We start from the raw sequence: 18199 nt of genomic DNA, 5'->3' as shown, positions 1-18199 counted from the left end.
GAGTAGAGATTCGTGGAATTAAGCTGTGTTACTGAACTAGACTAATTACGCTCAAGAGTAATCAATATCTATCCTCCTTTTATGTAATATGAGAATGCCGTTCCAAGTTAGATGAAATTCCGGAAAGGAAACCAAACTGACTACAAACTTACGAGTCACTTCAGAAGTTCTTGATCAAACCGTTCGGTAACCCACTGAGACGAAACAAGTCCATAATTCCGCAACCATCAGAACGTTAATTTCAAAGCCCTTAAGTGAAACACCAGCCATCAAAAGTAAAAGATGTCGACGTGCCTCATCTATAAGTATGGTAACGGATTATTTATCTCATTTTTATGCTATCTCAATATATTTGATTTTAAATTTTGTGAGATGTGTAAAACTTAACCGAACACTCTTTAAAATGTGATATGTCAGTAATACTTTGTAAGCTACTGTATGCTACAAATTGTACATAATCTGTTACTATGTAAGATACAAATTTCGCAGCGAAGCCGGAAGTAACTTCCCTTCGTTACGAACACATCCGAGTGGGCGCTGTGTTGTCACTTTGCGATGATTTCCGCAAGGCGGGTGGTATGTCGCAGGGTACGCGAGTCCCCACCCAGGCTACGCGATGCAGCAGGCGGAGTACCCGCCCGCGGCCAACAGCTACGCCGCCTACTCGTACCCGTGCGCCAGCGGCTACCCGGGCGGCGGCTACGCGGCGCCCGTCTCCTCCGGCTACTCGCCCGCTGCGCCCTGCTACGCCATGCCGCCCCCGCAGCCGCCGCAGCCGCCCCTCGACAAGCCTATCAAGGAGGAAGGGTGAGTCATCCGCGCGCATCCGCTCCACAATCTGCCCAGCCAAAATTCATTATATCCTCTGCTGTACACGCTATATCATTTCAAATCAACTGTCTGTAGCGGCAAATAACAAAAGCTTTCAGTAATTAAAAGCGAAAGCCGTCCACATGCACGTAGAAGCTGCATGACACTTCATTTTAGTCGTATACTACCATCAGGCAATTTCACTTTTAGTTCTGTAAGCTTCGAAAAGGCGCAATAGGTATATTACTCTCAATGACCTATTAAAAAAAATTATAAAAAAAATTATTCCTTTGAAGCTTTGGTAGTTTTGTGTCATGCCTCTTACAATACATCGTTAGCGCAGAATAAAAGGACGATATTCAGGCATAAATAATAAAATCCACAGTAATATATTCAACTCTTCGGGATATAAATATTAAAGGCTAATTCGTGATCTTCCCATCTAGCACAGTTACAATCAATCATTCACCGAATTAGTCGTCAAAGAAAGGAGAAATCAAATGTTAACAAAATATCCTTATTCAATTTGCTATTCACTACGTAACTTTTTATAAACACAGAATAATGCAAAGCCAATAAGATACCCTTAATGGTTCAGCGTCTACTAGTAAAAAAGTTTACTAACATGAAATTGTTATTGTGCTAAGCAAAGAATTCTTTCCCCGTTATTTAGTTAAATGGTAGAAACTACTTTGGAAGCTACTGGTATTCAAAAGTAGCTCCTGTAGCGCAGAAATAAATTTGGAATGATAGATTTACAGTATCCAGACAGCAATTAATTTTCACACAATTTTTCAACTGCCTTAGCTATTGTTACGTCCGACGGTAGACGGTTTTAGACAATCCATTTTTATGGTGATGGTTTCATTTTGATCTTCAACTTCAGGAGCCAATTTACACTAACTACATTTTCGACAAGGATAGAAGCTGAAGCTCCGTAACACTAACTTCAATACACATTGGACTTAGGTAGTCTGTGCAGGCGTGTTCGCCACTGTGCTACAGTGGTGCAGTAGTTCGCACATCTGCCTCGTAAGCAAGATGACTGTGGATCATGAGGTACCAGGTCCGATTCCCGGCCGGGTCGGGGATTTTCTTCGCTCGGGGACTGGGTGTTTGTCATTTCATCATCATTCGGGAAAAGTGGCGTGACTGGACTGTGAAAACATTGGAATTTGTACGAGCGCTGATAACCGCGCACTTGAGCGCCCCAAAATATCAAATCTAATCATCACCATAGTAAGCAGGAGACTGGGTTCAAGTCCTCGACATAGCATAAATTTTAATCCATTGCTTCACCTTCTACCCTTATCGAAAATAAAGTTGACACTCATATGTCTACAGGAAATCGTAATTCCAACAGAATGGATCACCTGTGAATGAGGTATAGGCAGTTTTCTCCATTACGTACAAAGCTCGGGTGTTATTCCAATGTCGTAGACCCTCTGCAAGACTGATGATTTTAGAAGGGGGAAATGGGCTGAAGCTGTGAATAGAAGTTTCTGTTATAGAGGGCATTGGACTACAGTAGCGCGTGCTGGCATAGTACCCACAGTGCTATCGCAGTGTTGTGGTTCAAATGGCTCTGAGCACTATGAGACTTAACAAGGAGGCCATCAGTCCCCTAGACCTTAGAACTAATTAAACCTAATTAACCTAAGACCATCACATACATCCATGCCCGAGGCAGGATGTATGTCCCACACACCTAGATTGTACAAACTAATTTTGTGCAGTATATGATAAAATGTTGAACAAGATAGCGCTTGTCTCCATTCACAACACGAAGCTACTGGTATCATTTATGCTCTATCTGCCGTGCTCCAGAGACGGAGCTCTAATTAGAAGTTCTCTTAAAACTACAAAATATTTTGGTGCCATGCAAAATTCGGATCTGTGTTGACGCATTTTACAGTTAGGGGTTTTGTCAGTAAACAATTTAATGACAAGTTGGAATACAGTCAAGAACATATATTTTTCTTGAAATGAGATCGGACAGATAATCCACATCCACAACTAAGCGATTGCGACTGGAACACACAGTGAGGAAAGGATATGTAAAAAATTGAGCTTTTGTTGTCCCCATATTTATGGCAATGTGGATGAATTTCTAGCAGCATAATACTGGGAATTTGGCAACACCAAAAGGATTAAAATCAGTTCCACGTAAATGCACGGCACATCCAACCATCTCAATACAATCCGGTTTAAAAGTGCATAAAATTTTCTCTTTGTAGTCAGGCTGACTTACTTATCTTGCAGGCACCTAAAAATCTATGAGAGTTTACACACTTTTCCATTACTAATTAAAGTTTGCTACATCTCAGAAGACAAAGTAGGACATATGATAAACGAATATGTTTTGTAAATCAGCACTTGAAACTGAATGCTATGAAAATTTAGAACTACTTTTAAAAAACTACGGTTCATCAGTATCCCTTTTGGTAGCGTAGCGAGTTTCAAGTTTCGTAAATTCAGGATCTCTCTAGCGCATAAATATATATTGTATGCCATGCCTATTCAGTTGTAAAGGAACTATGGAAATCATAAGTTGTACACAGAAATGTTTTGTCGAGCTCAGATTCGTATTATGAACAGGTGCCTTTACTGCCACAGGACACGGTGAAATCCTTTATTAAAGGAGCGGAAGTAATTTTGTCATTGGTAACAGAAAGATTATCATAGAAGAGGCCTTCTACTATCAAATACAGATAGAAGCCTAGTTGTTGATACGATTGGAGTTTCAGCTTTCATCAGAAAACACATCTCCACCCTGCCCTCCTATGAGTTCTCGTGTAACAACTTTGAAGTTGCAAGTGATGGCGGTTTGGGGTCAGTGAAATGCTCGGTACAGAGTGTATGACTCGGGCTATCCTTGAAGTAACCGATTTGTAACAGTTCTTTGTGTCACTGTGGTGCCAAACGATCCTCAGATTGCTGCTGCAGATGGAGTGCGATGAGCCTTACACCGAATATGATAGTCTTCCCTCTCGATAGTGCCACGTAGCCGGACGGATCCAAGTCTTGTTGCGACCGTACATTCTCATAACCATCGCTGCCAGCAATAATGCACAGTTGCTACGTTACTGCAATATCGCACAAGGAACATCCAGCCTCTCGTAATGCTATTACACGACCTCGTTCAGACTCAGTGGGGGGCTTGATAATGGCGTCTTAAAGGAATTCTTGACAAACACCAACTCACCACATCCAGTCCCAAAGGTAACTAACGGTCACGACCATTACAGAGTGTATTTAAAGCAAACATGGAGCGAAATTTGTGTAGACATTATCTTTCAGCTGTAGAAACACACCTACAAACTTTTGTTTAAGTCGCAAAACTACTTGACGTTGCGGTTTTTTTTTTTTTCATCTGTGCAGTTGCTGTGCTTTCAGTTAAATGCTTGCTGACATTCATTTTGCTGTCACTATTTCTACGAACGGTTCGTTACGCTGGAAGTATCAGGAATTCGTGAGTAACGCTGCTCCGTAACAGATAAGATACAATATAGAACAGATAAGTGGGAGTATATGCGGTGCTCAGTATGAAGCAGAGGAATTAACGCGAAATACAATTTTTTCAAAATGCTTCGTACCACATGATAAATACAATTTACAAAAATTCACTCGCAAGAAATAACAAAATCAACGGCATTACACTTACCTCTTTCTTAGACTCGTCTTTAAGATATACCTTGTTACTGGAAAGTTGGTGGCTGCGTGCGCTCTTATTACTAAAGCATTGTGCTTTAGATATGTAAGGCAAAATAAGATACAGTCCTGAGAACAGTTGAAAAGAAAGAAAAAAATTCAGAATTCGATTTGCGTCACCGTTTTAGTCGTTATAATCTCGACACTAGTTCAATTGGATTACAATGACTGAGGAAATTAGCCGTCATCTTGCTGAGATAACGACCGATACATTCATTTAAAGAGTATTACGGAAGCAATGAACGCGACACACCGCTCGCTCATACACCGACTAAGAAGAAAAATTCCGTAGAATTTGTTCTACTACATGTTCCTTCACTCCTTTCGGTGTTTACCGTATGTTTGTGTCACAAAATAAGGCGAAAAGTAACCTAAGATTTTCAGTCTATTCAGATCTGGAGTTATCTGTGTCGTGGCCAACTGATATTTTTGCAAATCTTGTTTATCCTTGTGATTCGTTCGCAGAGTTAAAAAAATGAGGCACTTAACTGAAACAATAATAAAAACTCTTTCTCTCCCATCGTTTTTTCATAATTTGTAAATTTATGTTATTTAATTTTGTGACAGGATGCCTTTCTTTCACCACGGTCGTTAGCTAACCTTATGCACTCTGTGAAACGTGTAACAGTTGTACTGTAAATTATCCTACTTTAACTGTTTGTACTACGTATTTTGAGCTGAAGATTGCCTAAACGAGCATGGAAGCCCGCCTAAAACCACACCCTGACTAGCTGGTGTGCTACACCAGTGGTCGTAAATCCACCGCGCGGAATCGATCCGACTTTGGTTCCGCTCCGTCTCTCAAATTAGTGCACTGCTCGTTAAGGTATACGCCAGTTCTTACAACAACAAAACCTATTCACCAATGTTTCGTGTCACCTGCTGATCAAACAGTAAATGACCATTTCCCAAGCAGCAGCCCAAAAACAGCCAAAACCAATGATTTTAAATTTACCATTTATATCGGATATTCGTAAGACGAAATAATTTTTCAGTGGTTTCTAAAACTGGACCAAACATCGATACCAATATTCTGCAATACTGCTCGTTCCGCTACATAAGGGCACTAGACAAGTAGTGTAGATTCGAGAAAAAAGTAGCAGTCAGTGAAAATAGTGTGAAATAGAAAGTGCAGAAATCGATTGACTGAAACGTTCTCAACCTTCTGTGAGACTCACCGCCTGTTTAGCTCCAATTCCGTTATCTCGTCTAATCTATACCTCCAACCCTTCTGCCGTGAGCGTTCCCTGTACGTAGCGGCGTACTCCTGCCGCAGTTTCGCCGGCAACTCTCCAGTCATGTCCCCTGCCCTCGCCTTCTTGCCTCACTGCCACACCGCAGTAGCACATACACACAGCTTGAAAGCCCACTTTGTTAATTAAAGTAATTACTCTTCGTGCCACCGAAATGCCAGCAACCTTTTCCTAATTTGACGCGCAGATACAAGAGGGGCTGTGCAGAGCAGCATCGGACGCCGGGGCTCTGTAAGGGAAGACGCCGGCGTCGGCTGCAGGCACGTACTGCGGGTCTTCAGTCACGACAGCCGCAGAGATTCCCTGCCGGTACAGTCCCTGTCCCGCGTACGCAGTGCTCTTAATTATCAACTTCGTCCGTTCGCTCTTCGCTCGCCAGCGAGGACGCGTCTTATCCGCTGAGCAAAGCCGCGACACACACAATCCATCCCGTGATTAACAACCAGTCAAACTCGTCGCAGGGGATGAAGTTCGGCGCCTATTGTACCGTCGACGCTCCCCTCTCGATCACCGTCCTACAGTAAACATCGACTCGAGTCTGTCTTGCCACTGGCTGCGCTACCTCCAACGTTTAAATCTAGCGCTGTTAATTCCTCAGGAGAAAATCCAGCGTACAGATTGCATCTGCGTGATACTTGCAGGTTTAAGAGGACAAAAATTACCCAAGACACTTAGGTTGCTCTTTTGTTGTCCGCAAAATAGGTATCAACAGGCAGATCTTCTGCAACATGGTCACACATTAATACAAAATACAGCAAAATCGCGGCAAACCGATTACGTAACCGAAAAAGTAGTGATTGAAACTTTTTTTAGTAGCACTCTATAACGATCGTGAGGATTAATATCGATGGAAGCTATATCAACATTACTTCATATCCTACACATTACCGCACGCTTATAACAATATGTGATAAATACGAGAGTGTGCTGAATAGCAGTGCCTCCGAATTTTTTATGCGTAAACTCCTAGAGCTTTTTAAAATGAAACAAACGTTATCAATATTTTACATCTTTATTCTTCATGTCGTCCGCCGCTCGTGGTCTCGCGGTAGCGTTCTTGCTTCCGGAGCACGGGGTCCCGGGTTTGATTCCCGGCGGGGTCAGGTATTGTCACCTGCCCCGAGGTGACTGGTTGTTGTTGTGTCTTCAGCATCATCATTTATCCCCATTACGGTCGGAGGAAGGCAATGGCGAGCCTCCTCCATGAGGACCTTGCCTAGTATGGCGGTGCGGGTCTCCCGCATCGTTCCACTACGCTCCATCAAGAAGCATGGGACTTTATTTCCCTTATTCATGTCAATATATCTGCAGCCCTCTACCACTAGAGGCCTCCAAATTTTAGTGCGTATCATGGCCGTGTGTAACGTAACTGTCTCGGTGCGTGAGAAACGGAGTGCTGTAATCGAGTTTCGTATTGGAAATTTGTGGTAAGGTCTTATGGGACCAAACTGCTAAGGTCATCGGTCCCTAAGCTTACACACTAGTAATCTAACTTAACCTAACTTACGCTATGGACAACACACACACCCATGCCCGAGGGAGGTCTCGAACCTCCGACGGGGGTAGCCGCACGAACGAGTTTCGCATTCTACGACTTCATCCACACATGGAGCACATTCTCTTTCGTCATTGCAATGCCAGACTACACACAAGACATCTGAAACAATCCGACGCCTAGGCTTCATTTTCATCGATCATCCTTTATACAATCCTGACTTGGCCCCATCCAATAGCCATCTCTTTCCAAAACTTAAAGAACACCTTCGAGGACTTCACTTTGATCGTAATTAAGCTGAGCAAGCAGAAGCGACGTTGTGGCGTCGACAACAAAATCATTCTACGGCGACGACGGTATGAACAAATTCGTCTCTCGTTGAGAGACATGAGGTCGTCGCCAGGATACCTATGTTGAGAAATAAACGTGTAAACATGAAGAATAAGGATGCATAATGTTAATAATTCGAAAGTGCCGTAGTTTTCTTAACATTCATGGCAGGCGTGATTAGATCTAACCCACAAATGAAGACTGATTTAAGTATGAGACTTTTAATCCATATATATTGAATGAAGATGCAGTTCTTCCTTCTGTGTGATTTTCTGGACAATGAGTCTCCGTCAGAAGATCAGCAGACTTTTCATAAAATATGTTAAAAATGACGAAATTCCACCAATTTGATTATCAATTTGATTATTTTAGACTCTGGTTATAGCCTTCGATGAGACACCGACATAGAAATTATTTCAGGAACGTGTTAACGTTTACTTTTATTGGAATGAATAGTTTTTTTATTTCAATTGATTATCATGTATTTTACATTATTGGCTACCTTGTATCAACTAGGTTTCACACCATTTTTTTCGGTCCCTTACCATTTCTTTCGTGGTGTTAACAACGAAGTTGTCTAAGTAAACTACGCCACTGTTACTTTAATATGATGACAGTACAGAATGTTGCAAACGTAACTCTAGTCCACCTTGCCCACGATTCACTACTAGAAAACAATGAAGTTTACCTTACATACGTCTGATTGGCAATGCGTATGTTCTCCTTTTTGTAGTTCAATATTAAAAATTTACAATGTTCCACGCCTATATTATTATCCATTAGAATAACGGCTTGTCACTTAAAGTTTTTATATACTCCCATTTTTAATACCTGATATTAACCAATCATAAAACGATTGTGCATATGCATATACAGCTTCATCTGTATTTTAGTAATACCACGTAAATGGTTAATGTCCAGAGTGATGGCATTTTAACGGAAATGGCCAAAAATATAATTAGTTCATTAAAATTACACATTATGTAATATGGTTATAATAGAATTGTTTTGCTTAATAACTTATAAATTACTGTTGTTACATTGGTTGTTTATGTATGGTATGTTATATTCAGGGCCTGAAGATGATGTTGTAACAACATCGAAACTAGTTGCCAATAAAACCAACACCTTAATACAGCTGGAGGAATTTCGTAATTTCTTAACATATATTATACTGGCTGGCGTGCCAAATCGTCCATTTCAATTATGGATATACGAAGATTTTAATAAAATGGCGAAGAAGCGTGCTTTTCTCAAAGGCATCTACTGATTCTCAACTCCATGTAATAATTAACATTCACACATTTTTTTGATTCATTGTTGTTATAAACATAAAACTAAGCAAAAAAAGTGAGGAACTGTTAATGTTATGTTTACATTTTACAAGTTAGGTAACAAATTTAAAAAAATGTAGAAGAAACTGAAAACAAAAATAACATGGTAAAGAGACGAAATGTTTACAGTGAAACGAAACTGCATTGCAAAGCATACACTGCATGTACTGCGTGGAATTGTTGGGAACGATGTGTAGCATGTTTTGAATCACGAGAATTTTTTTCAGAGATTTTTAACTAGTTGTAAAGAGAAAATTCGATCTAAAAACATATTCTTTCATCATTTGACAGGTACACGTAGGTATCTGGTCGATTACACGGACAAAGGTTAAAAATTTGGTTACAGAACAAAAACAACACATTGGTTCAGTAAGAATTAAGTACATCTCCAAATACTGGTTGTTTACTTACAAAATAGCATACGACATGCGCAAACGCTGCAGCCTTCGGTGCACTTTTTGAAAGGCAAAGTTATGCTTGAGTGCGCACAGAATGTCTCCTAAAGCTGTGTGGTGTTCATTTTATAACTTACAGAATCTTAGGTAAGGGTGTAAAACATTGCCAGTACTATCTCTCTGTTTAATTACAGGACGAAACGAGCACTTTTTTATGTGCATATAAATGATGACAATTGCTTTTTTATGATTTTACTGTCAGTTCCAAACAATTTAGTTACTGAAGCGAGGTTAAACACAGTCCAACTGCCACTACATATGTTTATTTTTATACAGAATTATATGGCTCTTAATAGTCTACTACAAAAGCAAAGGAAGTGGCTCCCATGGTTCGGATCCTTCGAAGTAACGTTATACTGTTATGTTGTGATCCTTAGCACAAAAAAAGGTTTTATGCAGCTGTCAATACTACTCTGTCTTGCACAGGCCTCTTCACCTCTGAGAAACAATCTAGTTTTCATCCTCAAACGGGTGAAAGTTTACCTCAGTCAAGCTTTGGACTTCCTCAACACTTTTTATCTAACATATTTCCCTCCATAACCTCGCCGTCCCTTAACTCCCCGGAATGTGCCCTACAAACTATTCTTTTCACTTATTCAAGCTGTGCCATAAATTTCTTTTGTCCCCGATTCGATTCAGTAACTCTTCATTATTTATCTAATCTATCCACCTAGTCTTCAACATGCTTTTGTAGCACCACAGCTTAAAAGGTTTACTCTTTTCTTGGCTGTAGTCCACGTTTCACTGATGCAATGATACTTCCCAGATAAATACTTTCAGAAAAGACTTCATATTAAAATACTTCAATTTTTCATAAAAAGTGTTCTTATTATTGCAAGTCTACATTTTATATATTCTTTTACTTCACCATATTTAGCTATTTTCCTCACCAAATAGTAAAATCTCGACTGCTACTTTCCTAAATTCCCTGATTTCATTCTACAACGAGGTGACACAATGAAGTAAGTTACAACTATCATCCCACACTAAGACCATTACAAACCAAAGTGGCGCATTATCAGCAGAGAGTACAAGTTCTGGGTTTCCTGCAAAGACAGTCTGTTGCGGCACGGATAAGAGGTGCATTACAATGTGGGAGTTAAATGGCACAGCAAACGGAATCTTACTCCAGAGTTGCAGTACGCGGGACAGTATGATTCTGGCAGTCAAAACATCTAAACAGTACAGACGTTTACCGTGAAATTATAGTAGCATATGGATCAGATAAAACGTCCCATCTAGCTGTAATGAAATATAGCCATCAATTTCACCAATTGCACAGACGTTGGTGATGCTGATCGGGGAGGAAGTCTATCGATATCGTCCACAGTCGACAGTGTTCAGACAATCGAGGAACTGATTCGCTGCAACCGCAAATTTTCCGGCGATAAGGACGTTCACACAGCGGCTCACGAGTCGCTCCGTGACCGAGGAGCGTATTTATGTCCCCGATAATTTGAAAGATTGGTAGAACGTTCCGACCGTTGTTTATAGAGACTTGGTGACTAGTAGAAAAATAGTGTCGTATATCTGTTTTACTTTGAAGTGTAGTGCAGCATTCAGCAAAAGTTACTTGGCCTGCTAAAATAATATGTAGCTTAATTTTTGAAGCCCCTTAGTACATTGCATTACTCTTGTTTTACTTTTGTCAGTGTTCATCTTACAGCCTCGTTAAGACAATATCCGTTTCGCTCACCTGATCTAAGTTCTTTGCTGTATCGAGCAGAATTTCAGTGATACTTGTAAATCTTACCTTCTCCTTGAACTTTAATTCGTCTTCCAAATTTCTCTTATTTTCGTTTATTGCTTGTTCAATGTACAGATTGAATAACATGGGGAATAGGCTACAGCACTGTAACACTCCCCTCTTAACTACCGCGACATGGTGCTCTGGAGATTCATTAGGAAACGTTTATCGTTAGGTCTAGATTAATTCTCTGCAATGGTATACCATTAAAATCGATTTAAATAAGCGTCAACAGTTTCGCTTTGACCAGCGAGACAGGGCTGTACTTCTCATTATTCCAAAACAAGTAATTGATGCCCTAGCCAATGCATTCAGGAAGATTCCGAGTCCGACCACATGATTGGGAAACGATAACCTCTAATAATTAGTATAAAGCCTTCGAAGTTCCTAGTAACAACCTAGGAGCTTTCTGGTAACTTCATATAACAAGATAATAGTTCAAAGTAAGTATGTCGACATACAAAGCTCCAAACTTCAAATTTCCATGGAAACAAATGTATTTTATTAGCTTCAATAAGCCTCGCCAAATTCATGCCTTTCCATTCCCAACTAGCTCTCCTCTGCACTATTAGGAACCTTACCATTCAGCACTCTAAATTCAACTATTTACCTAGAAAGCCGGAAAATCACTAAACAGAATTTTACGTCTGCTCATGGGAATGTACCTTCGAATTTTTGAGACATTACATACTGGAAAAGTAACTTTATTGATAACACAGGATCACAACTTCTGGTGTCTTCCAATGTTAAACGCTTTAAAACCTCCAGACCAGACGGCATGCAGCTTGACTGCGACAACTTCACGATTTCTTGAGATCAAACTAGCTGCACAAAAACTGTTTAAGAGCCAACCTTTTCAGAAACATATGTCTTTGAGTGCTCTCAAACTATCATTTACCTCTGTGTGTTGCCTTAGGAACAGACTGCAGATTTTTTCACTAGTTACTTCCTAACATCGCTAAAACATGCTTCTGTTGAGTGCTGCTTCCTGCCAAGACTTCTCATAAGATTATTACTGACAGGTGATGCAAAATATCTGCCATCGTGGTAATGTTTCTGAGGCCTTAGACCAGCATAGTAGGTTATGATTGCAACCATTTGCATGGTTTACCGAAAGAACACATCATCTACAGGCTGGACGAAGCCCCATTGCACTGAATTGCGGAACCGCTATAGCTTCGCCAACAATCTAGAGAACAATGCCACATAGAGGTCAGGAATGATATGCCCTCGTTGCCTTTATTTTATCCCTGCTGCGTTCAGGACTTCGAAGAGTTTTTCCGACCCGTTTGTCTCCCTTTTTAATCAATCTTATAATTCGTAAGGTCAGCACTGCATTGAGTTTTGCTACATGTCCCCAGAACTAAAACTTTCCTGAGGTTGGTTTCTGTCTGTCTTTCTACTTCTCTGCAAAAGATTCGTATTAGTCTGGTTTACCCATTATTTATGTAACTGGAGGGGGGGGGGGGGTTAGATTACACACGTGTAGGCATCTGCTTCTTTTGTAATTAGAATTATATTTTACTTATTAAGCTTTCAGGGTATTTCGCCTGCCTCATGTACCAGGTAGAATAATTTTATTATAGCTGGCTCTCCAAAGGAACTAAATAAATGCGAGGAGGTGTCGCTTACTTCTGGTACCTTGCGTATTGGCTTGGTTCAAATGGCTCTAAGCACTATGGGACTTAACATTGGAAGTCATCAGTCCCCTAGACTTTTTTTTTTAATATACATGTGTTCTGCCTTACGGCAAGTCTTGTCATGAGGGAAGCCTCGTCAGAGAGGTCCACCCATGAGCGTCTAGGGAAGTGATTCCACTGGTGGTTTCCCGTTGCCTTCCACTGGTGATGATGATAATGAGGACAACACAACACCCAGTCCCTGAGCGGAGAAAATCTCTGACCCAGCCGGGAATCGAACCCGGGCCCCTTGGCGTGACAGACCGCCGTGTTGACCACTCAGCTATCAGGACGGACCCCCTAGACTTAGAACTACTTAAACCTAACCAATGTAGGGGCATCACACACATCCATGCCCGAGGCAGGATTCGAACCTGCGACCGGAGCAGCAGCGTGGTTCCGGACCGAAGCGCCTAGAACCGTTCGCCCACAGAGGCCGGCGTAGAGGCTTGGGGTGGATGAACTCCACAGTGGCAGAGTTGAACTGAAGTGATGGTTTGACGTCAGGATGCTGACCATATGGTGGTTCAAGAAAACAGCATTAACATTCACAGATTTCATTAGAAAACAATCAACAGCACGTGTAACCCGTGGTCGGCTTGACGTCAGCAGAGGAGCAGAACTGCTGACGCGAGACATCGCGGCAGCTCGTGCACAGTCTTGGAGCGACTACACAATTCATGTCAATGTGCACCTGCAAACGTGGAAGCCCGCCGTGATTCTTCAAGTGTAAGACAGACCCGAGCAGAGGTGTCCGCGCTTGCCAGGGGAGGCGTACAGTATCAGTTTGCCTGCACGAGTACACGTGGATGGGCGACTGCTCCGTCCTCGTCATGAATGGTTGACCTCGAAGGCAGAAATCCAGCTGCTGTTGAGCTGAACCCGAGGTAGTCCAGCAGTTGGAAGCCGCCAAGTCCACAGAAGTGGAGTTAGAACCAGGAGACGCCTCGTAAGTGATGTAATCCAAGATCCGTGGTGCCAGCTTGCCCTTTTGCCTGGCGTCGACGTCGCGTCACTGTAGGTGCTGCCGTACTGCGAAATCGTCTACTGATAATTATATATATATATATATATATATATATATATATATATATATATATATATATATATATATATATATATATATAGGTTCAGTGCCCACTTGCTGTGCCAAGGCACTGCATCTAACCACGGATACCAAAACAAGGTGGCGGGTAGGAGGTATGGTAAGTGTGGTGCCGCTGACGTGGTCGGCCCGCCGTTCTGCAGCGTCGGCAGTACTGCGAACGCTGGTCCCTGGCCCACAAAATGGAAACCAGACAGTAGTATTGCTGCATTATATGCAGCGGAGTTTTGATCTGCTCCGCGTCCACTGACGTCCACGGATCGCTCGCGGCAGCTGTAGCAATGCTACTATTTCACTTATTAGCACCGAAAAATAGTGGCGGCTCTATACAATAGCTTCCTCACCCGGCAGATCCAGTCCCTAGAACTTAGCCCCAGGTAACTTTGCAAAAGACTCAGCAAAAATTTCCACACTGACAATGTTGTTCAATACATTTTCTTAAATCTACTCAGTTTGAACCGCAACGTTCGCCAAATGCGTATTAAACCCAAAACTTCAGCCCATTGGCTTTCATTTACATATGACCTGAATATTCTTTAACTGATTACTCACTAACAGTGTAATGTTACCAAATTCCCCCTCCTGTTGGAGATCACTCAGCAACACATTAGCTTAAAAGTTTCCATATAATATTACGCAAAACACAATGAAAGTGCTACACTAACTCCTACAAAACCACACACCACTGGCAACTGCTCGGCATGCCATAAGCTGTTAACTTCTCTTATTATTATTACACAAAAATCATTTAGAGCATTATATCATTAGTCCCATCGGTGTACGTTGGTACCAGAAAAGAATGTGCCACGTCATTCATCCCGTCATAGCAGGTGCTGTCAGACTGGGAAACAGTCTACTGATGATTACGAGCTGGCCGAGGTGGCCGAGCGGTTCTAAGCTCTTCAGTCTGGACCCAGCGACCGCTACGTCGAAGGTTCGAATCCTGCCTCGGGCATGGATGTGTGTGATGTTCTTAGGTTCGTTAGGTTTAAGTAGTTCTAAGTTTCTTGGGGACTGATGACCTCCGATGTTAAGTCCCATAGTGCTCAGAGCCATTTGAACTGATAATTATGTATATTTACTGTATTCAGGTTCAGTGCCCACTCGCTGTACCACGGCAACACAACGAACTATGGGCACAGTTACACATATTCTCATCACTAGTCAAAACACATGCAGAACAAACTAATATAACACCGGGAAAATTCTTTCTTTTTTTACTAATTCTCGTAACACATTCTGTCTCACTTAAATATATTTTGGGCTTAGCAGGTAGTCCAGTTCACGGGTAGCTCTTCCTCTCTTAATAAATCTTCCTCAAAAAATCATTTTACCTGTAAATGATTCGATTGCATTGATCTCTTAAGTCCGGATTTCCTTTTCGTCTAGCCAGTGGTATCTTCAGCCGCTGTTGTAGTACATCATTCAGAACTTCGTCTCTGCGACAAAGTTACTCATATGTTTTCCCACAAAAAGACGCCCCTAAAGTCATGCTCACATCAGCCACATACGATACTAACACTAAACTCCCGAACACTCCATGAAGGCCTAAAGGTACCGACTGGCCGCCGTGTCATCCTCAGACAACAGACGTCACTGGATGCGGATGTGGAGGGGCATGTGGTCAGCACACCGCTCTCCCGGCCGTATGTCAGTTTCCGAGACCGGAGCCGCTACTTCTCAATCAAGTAGCTCCTCAGTTTGCCTCACAAGCGCTGAGTGTACCCCGCTTGCCAACAGCGCTCTGCAGACCGGATGGTCACCCATCCAAGTTGTAGCCCAACCCGACAGCGCTTAACTTCGGTGATCTGACGGGAAACGGTGTTACCACTGCGGCAAGGCTGTTGGCACATACGGTACTACCACATACAATAATGTTTGTTGATAGATAGCTCCACTTATATCTCTCACTATAGTGCTAATCACAGACTCAATTTTCCTCACACCCACTTCCCAAAACAACTTTTCTGTCTCTTGCAGTACTATATCATATGAATCACGTCACAGTACTATACCATATGACTCACGTCATTTTGAGTTTTCCTGCAGTTTAACTGGTTTGTCACCCGACCTAACGCCATGCGATATTTTCCTTTGGGGCTTCATCAACGTCCGTGTGTACGTGCCTCCGCTACCAGCAGACCTCCCTGAATGAAGAAACCGTACTGAAGCAGCTGTTGCTACAATCAACTGAAGACACAGCTATCAACGTTTGGGAAGAACTCGGCTATAGACTTGATATGTGCCGTGTGACAAATGGTGTTCACATTGAACATTTATAAGGTTCTTGGTAAAACTGTTTGAGTTGCTCTTTCATTTGACATATCATTTATAACTGTAAGTTTAATGTAATAAATATTACAAAACGTTAAAACCCCGATATTCATTTATAATCACTCTGTAAATCACCACAGATTTCGATAATTACGAAAGGATTCGAGAACTTACAAAATTAATAAAAGCACTGTTTTACCAACACTGAATAGCTAAACTGAAATTTGAAGAATTACGAAAAGTACAAAGCAAAATATATAATATACTAAACAATAATACAGAATTACAGACTACTAGAAAAACAAAGTAGTACAGCCACAGATACGTTGCGTGGAACAAATCTGAAAACTTACGACTGACGATTATGACAAGGATGAGGAACAGAAGTAAGAGGAGCAGAACTATGGTAATGGTGGTAGATCTTACTTTTGTCCATAGATCAATAAACTTTTGTCTTAATCTGAAGTGAATAATTACTATAAAATAATTACTATAAGAATTGAATTTGGGAGATCAACAAGAACTGCAGCAGCTTTTTTCTTTCTGAGAACACTTTCCGCAGCTCAGTCATTCAAAAAGTAGTATGATGTGTCACTTGCGATCTATTTAGCCTGGTAGAGAGCAAGGTACCACGGTTTGATGAAGCTCTGACCATTGCTGGGGCCTTCCTGAAGGAGGTGTCGCTTTGTTGACTCAGGCTGATTGTCTAAACACAGCGTTTCTTGTTGTCCGAGGGCGTCCACAGCGACCAGTTTGCTATCTCTCCCGGCTGTTTGCCCCAAGCTGACAACGCTATATCCTACCGTTTAGTTAGGTCCAGTGTTTTGATTTGTCCGCAAACAGGAGGCACATATTTCTGTACACATAGCAGCTATCAAGTGGTGCTTCACTGGGTGTAAAAGCACTGAATTACGCAACACTGTGTACACATATGCCATGTCTGCAGGATTACCGTCCTTTTCCATATTGCTTGATAACTCAGCAAAATAGTACATTTTGCACCTTAACTGTTGTTTCTGTGTATTACAGAAATTCAGTATTCATATCATAAGATCGAAATAAGATCATAAGTCACCATTCTAGCGAAATTTTTTCGGTTCTTCCTCCAGTCACTCCACCCATGATTTTCTCCAAGTAGTTCCACACTAACTAATAGTTTATGGACAGATGAAGCACATGGCGGCAGAAAGGACATTCGATCACCAACTACCACTAACGTTACTTCAACCAATATAACAATGCTGACCCCGTAGACAAGCGGGAACAGCCAAAGAAGAAGAAGTAGATGAATCAATTTTCTTCCCCGGCTTCGCCCTCATTTTAGTAGAACTATTCTGCACTGGTGTTCAAGTTAAATACTCGTATGATACAGTGATCAACTTACCTTCTTTTATTTTCTATATGGAGTGGTGGAAAAGTGGTTAAGGCGAGGAGTGGATTTGAAATCTCCGTCCGACTATCTTGATTAAGATTTCCATGGATTCTCTTAATCGCTTAGGACGATCTGAATTATGGTTATTTTCAGAAGAAAACTTTCCTTCCTCGCTCTTATCCAGTGAGAGATTGTTCTCTGTTCCTAATGAACTCGTCATCAACGGGACGTCAAATAATAAACTTTCATTTCCTTTTTCGAAAAATTACACAGAACAAATCACGTAATTTCCTAATAGACTCGAGACTGTATGATAGCTTCTTCATTCAGACTCAGTCTTGTGAAGGGCCCCTTTTTGGCTGGTTGATCTACGCAATGCAGTAACGTGTAAATCTTTTCATTATCATCTGGTCCTTTACTTTTGCTGCTTACACCATAAACTAGCATCCGGTGTTCTGGAGTTAAGCCAAGTTTTTCAGAGAACTGGTAGCGTTTATGGATGCATCGTGACAAACTGCAACCGCTCTCCCTCTGTGTCAATCGCTTTACAGACCGCTGGAGCTTCCCACTCGCTTGGCATTGTATGCGGACGTAGCGGCGCCCCCTGGAGTTGGTTATATCGAGCGGCGAGTCG

The 18199-nt window shown here is 41.7% G+C and overlaps 1 protein-coding gene across 1 annotated transcript in view; it reads left to right on the top strand.

Annotated features, from left to right (window-relative positions):
- Positions 1-18199, top strand: part of LOC126337014 (atrophin-1-like) — a 272907-nt gene that overhangs the window by 120728 nt on the left and 133980 nt on the right. The window contains exon 13 of the mRNA XM_050001316.1: positions 588-807. Coding sequence (XP_049857273.1) covers positions 588-807 — 220 coding nt within the window. The remainder of the gene's footprint in view (positions 1-587; positions 808-18199) is intronic.

Source organism: Schistocerca gregaria, chromosome 1 (genome assembly GCF_023897955.1).
Source record: "Schistocerca gregaria isolate iqSchGreg1 chromosome 1, iqSchGreg1.2, whole genome shotgun sequence".
NCBI lineage: Eukaryota > Metazoa > Arthropoda > Insecta > Orthoptera > Acrididae > Schistocerca > Schistocerca gregaria.
Note: the sequence above shows the minus strand (reverse complement) of the source record. Positions and strands in the feature narration are given on the sequence as shown.